The sequence below is a fragment of the Eurosta solidaginis genome, chromosome 2, assembly GCF_040869045.1.
Source record: "Eurosta solidaginis isolate ZX-2024a chromosome 2, ASM4086904v1, whole genome shotgun sequence".
Taxonomy (NCBI): domain Eukaryota; kingdom Metazoa; phylum Arthropoda; class Insecta; order Diptera; family Tephritidae; genus Eurosta; species Eurosta solidaginis.
The window spans coordinates 7,978,809-7,995,807 of NC_090320.1; the positions used below are offsets into that span (position 1 = coordinate 7,978,809).

The 16,999-nt window shown below is 34.3% G+C and overlaps 2 protein-coding genes across 7 annotated transcripts in view; one reads left to right on the forward strand and one right to left on the reverse strand.

The window, feature by feature from the left end:
- The window catches only part of LOC137239232 (uncharacterized), a 145,841-nt gene that overhangs the window by 62,362 nt on the left and 66,480 nt on the right, over window positions 1-16,999 (reverse strand). The gene's annotated exons all lie outside the window — the stretch shown is intronic.
- The window catches only part of Hasp (Hig-anchoring scaffold protein), a 71,640-nt gene continuing 66,178 nt past the window's right edge, over window positions 11,538-16,999 (forward strand). Inside the window, exon 1 of one of the 4 annotated variants that reach the window (XM_067764271.1) lies at window positions 11,538-11,851. In XM_067764271.1, the coding sequence (XP_067620372.1) occupies window positions 11,800-11,851 (52 nt within the window). In that variant the 5' untranslated portion in view covers window positions 11,538-11,799. The remainder of the gene's footprint in view (window positions 11,852-16,999) is intronic. The other 3 variants (XM_067764272.1, XM_067764273.1, XM_067764274.1) reach the window with 3 other exon arrangements.

Here is a 16,999-nt window from a genome sequence, read left to right on the forward strand (position 1 = left end):
AGAACTGTTTATAACTCAAAAGCGCCTATTAACAGAGCCCTATCAAAAATTAATTGCTTCTCAAGTGTTTTGGATATTGATTTCTCCGACTCAAAATACGCTTTTCAACTTAAACTAAACAATTACTTAATCTGTAATAATATAAATTCTTTTTCCTAGTGTTTTCCATAGCTTAATATAAGCTGGTTTCTGTAATTAAGTCATAAGTGTCTGTACTAAACATTTGTTACTAGACTAGTAAATAAATAAATAATTACCTGAAAGAAAATTTATAGACCATTTCGGAATTATTTCGCTATTGTTTGTAGGCAGAGTTGGGCATTATTCGAAGAAACGTTTATTCAGATAATCATTTGAATGAAGATATATCTTAAGAAAATTACTCAAAAATTTATTCATGAATAAATTACCCCTAAATAAATTAAGTTTGCATAACTTTCGATTGAAAATTTCCTTGAAAAACCTCCCAGCCAGCATTTTTTGAAATAAAATATTTCGTAAATAGTTAAATCAACAACATACAGGAACTATTCAATTCCATTCTGAAAGTTGAGAAAAAATTACGTTAAACATTGTTACATTAGTACATAAATAAATAAAAAAATATAAAACGCGATATACCTCTTGACAGAATTTAGGCCGAGATTCTCTTCCAATTTGCGTCGTGCTTCTTTCTAATTTTTCCTATAAATTGGAGGGACAAGGCCTACATGTTTTACGCCAACTCTGAGCGGCATCTGCAAGGCAGATAAATTTTCACTGAGAAGCTTTTTCATGGCTGAAATACACTCGGAGTGTTTTCCAAATTACCGCAGAGGGGCGACCAAGCTTAGAGAAACTTCGAACTATAGCCTCAGGTTATGTCGGAACAAACTTAATACATATATATATGTGGTCGGAATGTAGTTTTCAAAAATCATACTTAAAGTGTGTGGCTGGACAAATCCACTACAAAGTGTCTGGAAATGAGGCTAGTGGCTTTTATTATCGTTGCGAGAAAATCGGACTTTATAAAATGAAGGAGGTAAGGTCTATTTTTTCACACATTTTTCACGATATCTGCTAAAGCCACTGTGGGTCAAGCTTCATAAAACACCAACATTCCTACTTCGATTGGAAGTATGAGCCGACGAAATTTCAGCTTTTATAAAATGACGAAGGCCTGGCAATCAGGGGCTCTTGCCATAAGAATTTTGATCAAAAATTATTCCAATATCATAACTACCCCAGATGATTAAAAAACGACCAAATTTAAAAGTATTTTTCATTCGAAAATTATTAGGGAAATTGTCTCAGTCTATTATCCGTAGAAAGAGTAGAATATTTCCCACCTTTTCTAGGCTAAATTAACCACACACAGAGAACACACCATTACAAGCACGTTCCTATCAATTTAAAAATGTAATTAGCGGCGAAGATGAATTATAAAATACATATTTGCTGCAATTAAACATATTTAGAAGCTGCCACGACAAAAAATTCTTGGTTTTTCTTAGTTTTTTATAAGCTGCTCTGATCTATTAATTTCAATGGTGCTAATAAAACACGATTATTCCACCTTCAGCCCGACTTTACGCCAAATTTCCTTGGCATTTTCAAGGGCATAACGCTATATTTATTTTTTTCAAAAAAACAACAAGGTACCTAAGTTTTATTAATTTTACATGTATATAGTTGTATGACACTGGACATAAAAGTTAAGAGGCGTCACTCGATACTTTGTTGTTGCCAAAACAACCCTTTCATGTCGAATGTGATTCTCAACGAAGTTTTGTTTAGTTTTTTTTTAATTGAATCCTATATATTTATGCGGTAAAGTGACTTTGCATAATTACGATTTTTGGAAAGAGAATTAATTAATTAATTTAATACAATCAATAAAATAAACACAAATACCCGACAAAAATGTATAGGCGTTTTTATAAATACATCTGACAAAAAAAACCAACGACTACCTTGAGAAAACATCGAGTAATTTGCTTTGGCAACAACAAAAGTATCGAGTGACGCCTCTTAAATAAATGTAACAACAATGAACAAACAATTTTTATTTTAACTTACAATAAAATGTGGTGGTTGAAATTATATTAGAACATTTAAAACTGAACCAAATGTGTGGTACACTTGTCACACTAAACTTAAATTATAGACAAACTAAATATGCAGTGGCAATATTGTCACTGTCCCCTCTTAAATTTATGCTCTTTTCTCTTTTTTGCAGAATTCTTAGGCTCTCTAATGTATATCTGGTTTTTATTCTTATTTCTTTATCTATGATTTTCGCGTTATCAAAGTCGAACATATGATTGTTGTCTATTGCATGCTGTGATAATGCTGTACTGGGCTTTTGTTTACGTATGTCGGCTTCATGCTGAGCTATTCGCGTGCCGAATCTCCTTTTGGTCGTGCCCAAATAGACTTTGTCGCAAAAATTGTTGTTGTTTTGGTTCCCTTTACATGGTATTTCATACACTATGTTGCTTTTTTGGTGTATCTCTATTGGGCTTTTTGTTTTTGTAAAACAAGTAGCCAAAGTGCAATTTGATCTGTATGCTAGTGTTGTGTTAGGTGTATTTATAATGTCGTGTGCTAAGTTTTCTGTAAACCTAGGAATGTATGTGACGCTAAAGTATTGCTTTGTCGGGTTATTATTATCTATATTTGGTATTTTTTGTGTTGTGTTTCTTATGCTGATTTGTTTTTGTTCAATTAAACTATTTATTAAGTAGTCGGGGTAATTATTAGTTTGAAGTGTCTTTTTAATTTTCCTTACGTAGGCGTCATGATACTGTTGATGGCTAATTGATAATACTTTATGTATAAAGTTTTTTGCCGTATTTATTTTGTATTTTAAAGGCTGCGATGACAAAAAGTTTATGAGGCGCCCAGAAGCAGTTGGTTTTGAATACCAATCTAATGTTATGTTGTTGTTGACTCTATATACAGGTGTATCTAAAAACGGGATGCTATTATTTTCTTCGTTTTCGATGGTAAATTTTATTCTCGTATGATATTTATTGAGTGTATCTAAAATAATATTCGCGTCTGCTCTTTTTATTATTGCAAAAATGTCATCCACATATTTCAATATGAATTTAATATTAATATTGCGTTGTTCTTGTAATTTCATGAAGGAGTTGATGAGTACATCGTCCATAACAAGATCGGCTATAGTTGGGGAAAGAGGGTTGCCCATGGGCATTCCATATGTTTGGGTGTATGTTTTGTTGTTGTATGTAAAATAATTATTGTCTTGGAGACAGAGTTCCAGAATGTTGCGGAACTTACTTTTCGGTATGCTTGTACTTTTTGCAATTTCTTCCCATTTACGCATTATAATTTTCGAAGCTAAGTTGGTAAGTATGTTAGTGAATAGGGAGACGACATCAAACGACACTAACATTTCTTCACCACATATATTTGTATTGTTTAATCTCTCTTTAAATTCTAAAGAATTCTTTATGTTGTAATCAGTCGAAATTAAAGTTTTGAGAATATTTCCTACATGTTTGGACAAATTGTAACATGGAACATTGGTGGACGATACAATAGGCCGCAAAGGACAATCAAGTTTATGAATTTTCGGCAATCCATACAGACATTGGGCGGTTGCTGCTGTACTGTTCAATTGATATTTTTCTCTTAAACTGATATATTTGTGTTTGTAGAGTTCGTTTACCATGTTGTTGTTTTTCCTCTGTAATGTGTTAGTAGGATCGGCTCTTATTACTTTGTAAGTGTTCTTATCTCCTAGTAGTTTGTCCATTTTCAGTTTGTAATCCGATTTGTATAGAACGACGGTTTTTGTTACCCTTGTCCGCGTCTGTCACGACTATGTCTTCTCTTAAAAAAGCCTTCGTTTTTTTGTATGTTTCGAGTATGAACTTTTCCCTGGGATTATGTTTGATGTTGCGTTTAAACTGCATTATTCTACTGCACAATTTGTTCCTTGCAACCTCTTTTTCATTTTCTGATTCTAATGTCTCAAAAATTTGTTCCATCTCGGCTATCGTGTGTATGACTGAAAAATTATCCTTGGTTGTGGGTACAGTGAATTTTTTGCCTAAAGACAACAACCACTTAACATCTTCGGGGAAATTCTATTTTTGTAGTATTAACAAACCATTCGCTATTAATATTGATTCCTAACTTTTGTATTTGTTCCTGCTTGAGTCTCCCTATTTTGGAGGACAGTGTCTTCACTTTCTGCTTGCTTATCTTTTTGCTAAGGATGTTTTGTTTTGCGATGACTGCATCGAATTCATCCTTGCTGAGGGACTTACGTATTTGTTGTTGCGCGTGGTATAATGCATCTTTGTTAGTTTTTATGTTAATATTTGTTTATGTAATCTCGATGTTAAGTATTTTTAGAAAGAAATTGTGTTTAGTTGTATCTATTTGTTGTTCGTTCGCCCATTTCTCCTAAGGTCTAGTCCTTTCTCGAACAGTTGTATCTCATGCTTGGTTACCAGCTACATATATACATGTATATTTGTAGTTTATGCTTCTCTTATAGCCATATGTATGTGTATGTGTGAATTACTATTTCGGCTGATGACTACATCTGTGTGTGAGATATCTCTTCATTGCCTTGTATATAAGTGTTGCCCTTTTTGTTGTTGTGATTATTTACTAACAGTATAATGATGCTAATATTCGCCACAGTATATTTGAATAGAAAATTTATAAATGTGACAAAAATATTGAAACCGAATTTTTTGTTAAAATATTTTTTATTTAATATTTAACTTTTTAAATGAATTAAATATATATTTTACTAGCAGACCCGGCAGACGTTGTTCTGCCCTTAATTTGGCATATCTGCATACATTTTAATAAGCTTTTTCCGTCTAGCTCTGCCCTACCCCTCTACACTTTTCCCTAATCTTTTTATTCACTCCTCCCTCCGTATTTTTCGCTTCATCTCCATCTTCGTCTCATTCTATATCTTTCTCAGTCTCCTTCTCTCTTTTCTCTTCTCTCAAGTTTTTCTCCTTCTTCTTCATCTCTTATTGCCAGTCCCAGAGGGTGGTATGTATTTTGTTCCAGTCCCATTCGGAGTCTCAGTCCCAGTCCCACTCCGACTCAGTCTCAGTCCTAGTCCCAATCCCAGTCCCAGTCCGTCTCTGGTATACTTCCCGGAAAGAAGCATCGTAAATACTAATATAGGCAAATTTATATACGAAATTTCAGGCAAATCGAATAGGACGTATGTAAGTAAATAGGTATGTGGGTATTATTAATTATTGTCTTTATTTCGGCTTCGCATGCATATTTATCAGTTTTGCCAGGTTGATGCGACTAAATCGAATATCACAATGAACTTTAGAGCTCTCAGCAACAGCTTTCATTTGATATCCATAATACACACACATTCTAGGGGTATCCGGGTCCTAGTTTTGGTCTATATCTCGAGACCCTAGTCACTCAGCGGTGTAAAACTTACTCTGTACTAAAGCATACATCAACAGCTTCAATTTGATACCCATAATGTAAAAACACATCTAGGTGTATCCGGGTCCACGTTTTGGGCTATATCTCGAGACCCTAGCCAGTTGTATGAAAATTATCATGTACTATAGCACTCATCAACAGCTTTCATTTGATATCCATATCGTATAAACACATTCTAGGGGTACACGGGTCCACGTTTTGGGCTATATCTCGAGACCCTAGCCTCCCAGTTGTATGAAAATTATCCTGTATTATAGCACTCATCAACAGCTTTAATTTGACATCCATATTGTATAAATGCATTCTAGGGGTACCCGGGTCCACGTTTTGGGTTATATCTCGAGACCCTAGCCTCCCAGTTGTATGAAAATTATCCTGTACTATAGCACTCATCAACAGCTTTCATTTGACATCCATATTGTATAAACACATTCTAGGGGTATCCGGGTCCACGTTTTGGCCTATATCTCGAGACCCTAGTCACCCAGGGGTATGAAAATTATCCTGCACTATAGCACTCATCAACAGCTTTCTTTTGATATCCATATTGTATAAACATATTCTAGGGGTACTCGGGTCCACGTTTTGATCTCAAGACCCTAGACACGTAGCGAAAAAAAGGTAGACGTTGGCCGATTCTCAGACCTACCCAATATGCTCACAGATTTTCATGAGAATCGGTTCAGCCGTTTCGGAGGAGTTCAGCCTCTAAAACCGTGACAGAAGAATTTTATATTAACTTTTGGCGCCAAATGCAGGTTCAGATCGAAAACAAATTAATTGCGTACACTCAGAGAAAAAATCGTTCTAAAACGAACGAAACAAGTTTAAAATTAAGAACATTCGTTGACAAAATTCTGTTAAGTACGTTTTTTCTTAACTCGTGACCGATGGGCTCGTTTTAAGAACAGTTTTTGCAAGCACACCGTTCATATTTTATGACAAATTTGGTATTAATGTGTGAACCTTCTGTGCTCATTTCAAGCACTACGTGCGCTTGATTTAAGATTTTTCGTTCTCACTCTTCGAGAACGATTTGTGGTCGATTAAACATTTTTCGGTCTCAATTCAAAAACGGTCTGTGCTTGAAGTTTTGGAGGGAGTGGGAAGGTATTTTTTTCAAATAATACCCGTTTATTTATTTTTTTAATTAATAATAATTTTTTTGTCATTAATAAAAATATTAATAACAAGAAAGCTATTATTAATTCCCAATAGTGATGGAACGATATTTCGCTATTGGTGATTGCATCGCCGCTATTGACAAATCGCTAATAGCTATAGCTATTGCAATCCAAATATATCAGTGATTGGCGATTTTCCTTCATTCGATTCTTTTGAATGACAATCACCTCTGGCACAATATCGCCAATAGCGATTGGCGATTTTCCTTCAGCATGAAATTCTACCCTTCAAAAAACGGGAGTACTCTATAAATAATGTAATGAATACTCCTTTGGGAGTATAGGATTGCTCCAAATCTAATCTGTATTCATACAAAAAATGTGCTCCAATTAACATTGCGATGTCCTAGGAGAGGAGTAGGTGATCCCACTCTCGCTTTGTTTGTGAGTATTCCATAGAGTACATACGTGAGAGTACATTCCAAAGTACTTTCACTGTAGTACTCCATGGAGCACCCACAGAGGATCATATGCCAAAGTACTAAAGAGGAATTGTGTTGTCGGAAAGAATTATCGGAGTGAATTTAATTTAATATGAAAGTAAATGAAGAGGGGCAATACAACTTTTATATTTTATTCTACGAATATTCTTATGTTATTTAGCATTTGCGTGAATAAAGAAACTAATATTTCTCTATACTATAGTATGTATACATAAAACCAGTGCGCTGTTGCATTTTATCAGAGTTGCCAAAGTAAAATTTTATTATCAGTTATTTGTATGCAATATTTTACTTTTGGCAACTCTGTTCGATCGTCATCGTGTCGTGATCACGGTCGTTAAAAAACGAGCAATGATCGGCTGATGGTGGTCCGCAAACGCATTGCAAAGAGTATTGTTAGAGTACTCCAACATGAAGAAAATGGAACACGTAATCCAACAATTTTGCAGGGTAATACTAAGAGTGATAGCGGGGATGCAATCATCGATAGTAAAATATCGTTCATCACTACTCATCTGTGTTATTTACTTTCCGACTGAGTAAAAAGGTTTATTGGATACAAAGAGGAATAATTATCTCGAAAATTGGAAAAAATATACTTTTACAAAAGTTTGCCAGCTATTATCGAAAAATGGGGATAGTTGTCTTAAGAACTCCACAACGAAAAAATAACGGCGAAAAAAGTGTGCTTTTTGTGTAGAGAAATTGTGGAAACGGCGAACGGAACAAGGCAAACTTGTGCAACAACAATTTCGACGACGAAGTGATGTGCAATAATTGCAAAAAATGGTTTTGCAATGTGCGTGGAAGCACATCTGGATCACAAATTGTTAATCTTTCGGTGAGGGCTAAACATAGGGAAGTCACCCTACATTCTGAAGGTCCACTTGGAGAAACAGTAATAAAAATGTTACTCGTGTGGAGTACGTAATGTATTGTATTAGGATTCATTCCAGCACAGGAATCTATTGTAGTGCTGTTATGCCGGTAAGCTGAAAATGGAGTAAATATTAAAAGGCGTATTTAAACGAATACATTTAAATTTTAGTTAACCATGTGCAGCGCAAAACTCTGAAAAATATGAATTGGGATCAAGAACAATGGAAGCCACTTATAACTGACCGTTCGTTTTTGCCGTGGTTGGTTCAGGTGCCTACCGAGCAAGATGGCGTGCACAACAAATATCAGCAGCACAAATAAATTAGAGGAATTATGGAAGGAAAATATTGATAACATTTCACGATTTAGAGAAGCCAGGTATAGATACTGAACGATCACAAGTGGTATTGCGTTATGAAATGGTTATCAATACGAGAAACTTTTTGGTCCACTTGTGCGCCTAGAAACAGAATACGATAAAAATTTAAAATAATCGCAAACACAGGAGGGTATAGAAATAAGGTGGGACGTTGGCCTAACAACAAAACAATTGCATATTTTACGCTTGCTAAAACTGATTTGGACATGAAACTAATGCATGTGTTATTCATAAGTTAATACTTCTAGGCTTTATCCGTTAACAGTTGTATAAAATTTGTGTTTTTGATGGAAAAATAAAAGAATTATAGAAACATATATCACTCGTCTTATTGTAAACAGATTAACTCAAAATTTAAGTTTTTTGGGAGAATGCAATTCAAGCTTTGTCATATGGTTTGTATATGGTTCAATTCTCTGGCTAATTTCTAGGGCACTGAAGTCGGTGGATAATTTTCTGCTAAAGAATATTTTTATAATAGTTTGAAGAATTTGCTATATTTTTCCTCTGTATTTTTCATTAAAAATTGATTCACTTTACTATACAAATATTATGCAGCCAAATACAACTTTCAGAATAAATTCATACGGAGTATTTCTGAATACATCGGTGTAGTATAATATAGTAAATAAATCATGTTCTTTTGGTGTTACATATACAGATTTATTTCGGGTTGATTCATCTTACATTTAAAAAGATGCATATACATCTATTTCAGCTAGTTTCATCTCATTGAGTGTAATACGAGACTGAACATATTATCGTAAGCCAGTTAATAATATATATCATAACATCTCAGAAAATTAGAATTTCACATTACATCAGTTTACAATAAAAGGTACATATTTTTGTCTTTTTATTCCAATTTTGGTTCATATATTCTGTATACTAAATTAAATTAATGTATAACATTCAATCTACTCCGGTAAACAAACTTAAACATTTATATTTTATATCCAAGTATACAAATAATTGCAGATTCGCTTATCAAATGAAAGCGATCGCCATAGCTGTAAAAAATAGCCATATCTATATTCACTGATAGCTCAAAATCGCTGTATCGCCCATCATATCTTCTGTATAGAAGCGCTTGTTAAAATAAAGCGATCGCTATAGCTATAAAAAATAGCCGTGATTCAAAAATAGCCATATCTATTTTCACTGATAGCTCAAAATAGCCATATCGTCCATCACTAATTCCCAAAATATTAAAAAAATCCATAATATGCATTTTTCTATGTATTTCTCTTATTGAGAAATTCTTCTTTTTATTGATGCAATCTGAATATATACTTAAAACAGTCCATAACAAGTTTGAGAATTACCTGTGCATACGTGAATGGAACTAAACAAAAAATAAGAGTTAAAAAAATAGAACAAAAAAATTGTTTTAAAAAAAATCAGAGTTTGACGGAATCGAACTCGCGTCACACGATTGCAACCGCAACATCATAGCCTCTGGGCCACTACAACTGCTTGGTAGTTTGTGCCAAATGTTGTATTTAACATTGTTGTCCAGGCGAATTGTACCGTTTCTTTTTTCATGAACTTAACTTAAGAACATTGTTCTTAATTTAAGAACATCGTTCTCATTAATAGAACATTTGTTCATATTTTAAGACCAGCCGTTCTCTTTTCAAGAAAATGGTTGTCAGTTCAAGAACAAGGTTGTTGTTTTGAGAACAGGTCGCTCGTTTTTAAAGAACAAAAAAGTAAGAACATAAAAAGCTTGAATTGAGTCCGGTGGTGCTGGAATTTAGAACGGCGTTTTTCTCTGAGTGTAAGTGGTGCGTTCTCTGACTGTTGTGCATTTGGTCTAAAAAATGTGGAATATTTTCTAAGTTTACATTTCTCTCATTTTATCAGCTTACAATTGAAATGAGAATTTCCGTTAGGTTCGTTTTAAGATTATTTTCGGAGCCTTTTCAAAATTTAATAAATTTTACGTAAAAAAAAAAACAATATATAATCATTACTCAACTTATTTTCGATACTTAATTATTCAATTTTGTACATTTATCCACGCCTCGAGCTATAGAATTAAACTGCTCAGAGAGAATAGAAAGTAGAAGCTGAATTGGACAAAGTATACCCATTGAAGGCACACACTGCATTGAAAAGATAAGGTAATGGCTTTCAATGGTTTTATAAAACCGTTAATTGTTCTAAAAAGTCATTAATGCTGATTTTAATGTTAATGTTAATGGGTCGCATGAATGATCCTACAAGGGCGCGCTATTCAAATTGTTGGCATTCCAAACCCAAGCCCTCAAATCATAGCACTTGAGATCAAAAAAAAAAAAGTTATCATCCAATACTTGGTGGATGTTTTTATTGAAAGCGGCCTAAAAACTCAACACACTACCAGAGCTTCGGTTACAGCTAAAAATAAGAAATAGTAGTTTGAAAAACATAAAAAATTAGAAAATAATTTTTAATCACATTATTGCATTAGTAACATAAAATCTTTGTGATTAAACATTATTTTCTAATTTTTAGTTCGGTTAGATATAAAAGTGGTTTTTTAGTTTTTTCAAACTGTTAACAATATTTAATTTTTTAGTTTGATGTATATTGTTTTTCGATTTCCATTTTCGAGTAGGTTCAGACGTCGGCCATTTGTGACGGACCTCGACTGATTGATGTTTACGCATAAAGAAAATTCTAATTTTTCCATATTCTTAATGGACTTTTCAAACGGAATTTTCCTAAATGGTCGCTACACCAAATTTTGAAGGGCGTTAAAGTCTGTTGGCCCTATGGCCACTTTAAATGGCCAGTTGACCTTACGACCGTATGGCCATTTGCAGTAAGTAAGGTTTATTGATTTTATGTCCTTTGAGCTTATGTCACCCCACCATCCAATTATTTCATTGTAATCGGTCCTTGATACGTGTGCAAGGTTCAATTAACCGAATGGCCATTCTAAATAAGGTCAATTTACCTTATGTCACATGCGCTTATGTCACCCCACCATTAAACTATGCATTGTCATCGGTCCTTGATACGTGTGCAAAGTTTCAAATTAATCAAACTTATGGAAGTTGGTGAAAATTATGCTCAAAGATCCCGTTACATACATACAACCTAGCTAATAAAAGCAATGTAATTCGAAATGTCATAGTCGTCACCAAAGAGTGCACACGTCAAAGTCATCTGACAAATCTGGCACTTTAGCTGTCTTGTTGACACCAGCATTCAGCATCCCTGCTCAAGTCGTAGTTTGCACTTGGTTCGCTGACGTAAAGTTTAAGTTGGAACATCTGCAGATTCGCGTGCGAATTCAATCGATTAAAATGTTAAAATAAAATAAGAAAAATCTATTGTTTCAAACCACTAAAAACTCTTGAAGATAAATGCAAGTCAATTAAGAAATATACTGGATTCATATACAAATATAATCGTGCAATTAATGTACATGGAAAAGTCAATAAAAAAAATTTAAAATACCTATATAATAATGAGTAAATTTCTGGTACATTTTTTGGTGCTAACGGTGCTTATATATAAAGGTACAAAATTGTTCAAAAAAATAGTAGATAATATTAACGACATATGGAAGTATAAAATTAGGAATAAAAATTACATTGCTTCCATTGGTTGCAGGAAAAATTTTCTACAAAATTATTACGAAATTTTTATATTCAATTCTTATTATATAAGCATAATTTTATTGTGCGCAAGTCAGTAAATACTGTATAGAAATGGACGAACGGTCACCCTTCAACACCAACATTTTCTTTAGCTGCTTAGTAAAAGCATATGGGATGTCCTTACGGTAACCATATGTTCTTTATTTTGAAGAAAATAAGTATTCTTTGAAAATTATTTTTATTTCTAAAAATTTTTTTTTGCTTTATTGCAAAAGCTTTAGTTTAAAAGTCCTTTTTTATCAAAATTTTGTCCACTTATTCAATTTCAGAAAAGTAATCCTTTATTTTCATCGAAAAAAATGTCCATACTTTTGTAGCATGTTAGAAGAAACCAAGGTAATTCCATGTTAGCTGCGTCACTTTTTCATATAGATGCGTTTAACGCATTTTTATGTAAGACTGTAACAACATCGCCACAATCACGTAAGATGTTGCTTGAGTTTGTAAATATAAACAGCACTTAAGACTTATCAGTTGAAACTTGGGAGTGGGAAAAATAATTTCACTTGCAAAGTGTGAAAGCACTTATAGCCGAAGCAAGTGTTGAATTCTTCTTCTTATGCCTTACTTCTAGCAAAAGATGAAGATTGCCAACTTGTGTATGTCAGATGGCGCTAGTGTCGCTCGATATGCCGTTCTCCATAAAAATGGATGTAGTCAACTCATGCATAAGATTGCGTTCAAAGCATCTATATGATAAAGTTCATTTTGATGCAGCCATCAAGTATTTGATATCAACTGTGTTAGTTGTCACAATTGGTAAAAAAAGGTGTTATTTATTAATTATATATATGTATATACTAGCAGACCCGGCAGACGTTGTTCTGCCCTAAATTTGGCCTATCTGCATACCCCTCTACATTTTTTCCTAATCTTTTTATTCACTCCTCCCTCCGTCTTTTTCGCTTCATCTCCATCTTCGTCTCATTCTATCTCTTTCTCAGTCTCCTTCTCTCTTTTCTCTTCTCTCAAGTTTTTCTCCTTCTTCTTCATCTCTTATTGCCAGTCCCAGAAGGTGGTATGTATTTTGTTCCAGTCCCATTCCGTGTCTCAGTCCCAGTCTCACTCCGAGTCTCAGTCTCAGTCCCAGTCCTAGTCCTAATCCCAGCCCCAGTCTGTCTCTGGTATACTTCCCATAAAGAAGCATCGTAAATACTAATATAGGCAATTTTATATACGAAATTTCAGGCAAATCGAATAGGACGTATGTAAATAGGTATGTGGGTATTATTAATTCTTGTCTTTATTTCGGCTTCGCATGCATATTTATCAGTTTTGCCAGGTTGATGCGACTAAATCGAATATCACAATGAACTTTAGAGCTCTCAGCAACAGCGTTCATTTGATATCTATAATATATACACATTCTAGGGGTATCCGGGTCCATGTTTTGGCCTATATCTCGAGACTCAAGTCACTGAGCGGTGTAAAACTTACTCTGTACTAAAGCACACATCAACAGCTTCAATTTGATACCCATAATGTAAAAACACATCCTAGTGTTACCCTGATCCACGTTTTGGCCTATATCTCGAGACCCTGGTCACCAATAGGTATGAAAACTACCCTGTACTAAAGCACTCATCAACAGCTTCAATTTTATACCCACAATGTAAAAACGTTGTGTAGGCGTTCACGGGCCCACGTTTAGCCTATATCTCCAGACCCTAGTCACCCAGTTGTATGAAAATTATCCTGTACTATAGCACTCGTCAACAGCTTTCATTTGACATCCATATTGTATAAACACATTCTAGGGGTATCCGGGTCCACGTTTTGGCCTATATCTCGAGACCCTAGTCACCCAGGGGTATGAAAATTATCCTATACTATAGCACTCATCAACAGCTTTCATTTGATATCCATATTGTATAAACACATTCTAGGGGTACCCAGGTCCACGTTTTGATCTCAAGACCCTAGACACGTAGCGAAAAAAAAGGTAGACGTTGGCCGATTCTCAGACCTACCCAATATGTCCTGAGAATCGGTTCAGCCGTTTCGGAGGAGTTCAGCCTCTAAAACCGTGACAGAAGAATTTTATATATGATGAATTTCATATCAAAGGCTGAAAGAAACGTACATTTTGAACCCGACACCCTCAGAATTTGATGAAATTTTGCATGGGGTTACATCTTACCCACCCAAACACAACCTCATTTTTGGAAATTGCATTTTCGAAAAATTGTGGGCGTGGCAAGGTATCGAAATATCCGAAAATATTAGAAAAATGACGATAATAGGTACTTTTAAAGTGTGATTACTACGGAATGGCTTCACCGATTTCAAAGATCTTCGTACCATTAGAAAGGTATTGAAATAAGCTTTCAAAAAAATACACTGTAAAAAATTTTTAGTACACTGAAAAAAAAATTTTTTTTTAAATAAAATTTAAAACTGAAAAAAGACTTCAAAGATCAAGCGATTTTGAAAAATAAAATTTTATTTTAGAAAGGTCTATTTAATATATATAACATATCTGAAAACTAAAATGGGTTTTTTTTTTTTTTTAATTTATTTAAGTAAATGCATCTCTTGGTTACTTTCTGATATTTTGATATCACGCGTAAACTAATCAACCGATTTCAAAAATTTGTATACCGTTAGAAAGGTATTAATTATAATCACCTTTTGAAAAAATACACTGTAAAAAATTTTTATTCCAGTGGGGTGCACCCCAGCTAACATCAAAACAACGGCTCGAATACTTCACGTACAAGGAAAAGGTCGGCGGCTCAATGTACTTGAGAACATGGAGATATACAAGTTAAAAACATTTGACGGCAGGATAATAAACGAACAAACCAACACTATCTCTGACGAAATATTTGAACCCTTAAAACTAGTTTACAAAAAACAGCACAAGCCAGAAGGTACAGCAACCAAACACGTAACAATGAACAAGCAAAAACGAAAAACACACACGCATATTAACGTTACCTACCACGGACACATAGATTGACATTACCTGCCACAGCACCCATGGACTATAAAAAACAACACAACGGATAGACACAGACCAGAACGAAACTAGGCATTGATATGGAATCAACTAATAAATACAGATGTTTGCAGCTATCAAGAAAATGTTCCTCTCAACTTCGAAACATTAGCTTAAACGAAGCAGCGCTGATATCTGAGCATTTTTCAGCAGTCTCCGACATTCATCGTTGCCGTATTTGCGAAAGTTGTCGCTTTAAACTTAAGGATGCTATCAAGATTGCTGATAATCAGCGTTCTACTGAAACGGAAAGTGAAGAGACACAAGAAATCTTGACTAGCGGTGAATTGTATCAAGAATATAAGGAAGTTCCAACATGCAGCAGCTATACTAAATCACTCGAACGCAACGAACTCGTCGACAATATAAATAAGCATGTTATTCCTCATCTTGGAAGCCATCCATCGCCAATGAAGCGAAAATATTTAGAAAGGGATTCATACTGCAAAAAAAAAACACAGCAAATTGCGCAAAGTATTTCGGATTCACTTGGAGGTGGTTCACTGTCAACTTTATCAGAAGATCAAAGCTTACTACGAACAAATTTTGGAGAACATGAAATATCAAATCGAAAACTGCTCAAATAATTTGGATAAGCAAAAAATATTATCTCTATTACCAAACACCATGACATCTAAGGAAATTAAAGACATTTTTGGGCATGATTTATATTACGAATTGATAAAAATTAGCAAAGATATACAAAAAAATAAAACAAAGTTTTCGGACGTCAAACGCTCTAGCATGGACAGGCGTAGTTTACCTGAACAAACTTTAAAAACAGTAAAATTGTTTTATGAAGATGATGAAATCAGCCGAATCATGCCTGGGTCACAGGACTCAATTGTAGTAAGACAAGGAAACATACGCGAGAAAGTTCAAAAAAGACTAATGCTGTCATCACTTCGTGAAACTTACTATGAATTTAGAAAAATACATCCTTCACTTCAATTAGGATTTACAAAATTTACCATGTTGCGATCAGAGAATTGTATCAAACTTGGGGTTGGAAACCAGCAAAATGTTTGTGTGTGCACATTGCATCAGAATGTAAAACTGATGTTCGAAAAATCCGGTTTGAAATCGATGGAAGGTCAACATAATTTCAGAAGCTATAAGGATGTTATTAAATTCGTTGTCTGTAATGGTAATATAGAAAACAGCGAGTGTTGCGTATCAATGTGTGGTCGGTGCTACGATAATTTAACGAACCTTAGAACGATGATGTTGGAATATTACCAAAAAAATTCGATTCAAGAAGTCATTTACAAAAAATGGAACACAACACTCAGATGTAATCTCGAAACCATTTCCTCTACTACAAACATATTTGTTGACGATTTTGTACAACACATCAATAAGCTGGTGTCACATCATTTCACAGCTAAGCGCCAGTCCCGCTTCGTAAGTGAACGAAAAATGACACTGCTGCCAGGAGAACTGCTAATTCAAATGGATTTCGCTGAAAACTATGCGTTTGTTATACAAGATGCCATTCAAGGATATCATTGGAATAATAATCAAGCCCCCATACGTCCGTTCGTTATTTATTACAAAGATAACGATAATTTAATGCCTAGAACCTTTGCCATAATATCCGATTGTAATATCCATGATAGCATAGCAGTTCATCTATATATTTCAAAAATGATTAATTTTGTTAAGGCTAATATAAGCAATTCAATTACGAAAATTATCTACGTGTCAGATGGTGCAGGAGCACAGTACAAAAACAAATACAACTTAATTAATTTATGTCATCATAAAATTGATTTCGAAATATTCGCTGAGTGGCACTTTTACGCAACTAGCCATTGAAAATCTGCATGTGATGGTATAGGTGGGACATTAAAAAGAGGCGCTCGGAATTATAGCATGGCAAATAAAAATCAAATTCAAACAGCGAAGGACCTTTATCATTGGGCTTCACAAACGTATAACACCTCCATAGAAGTTGCTTACGGAGACGCGGTTGAATACAACAAAACAAAAGAAGAGCTACTTTC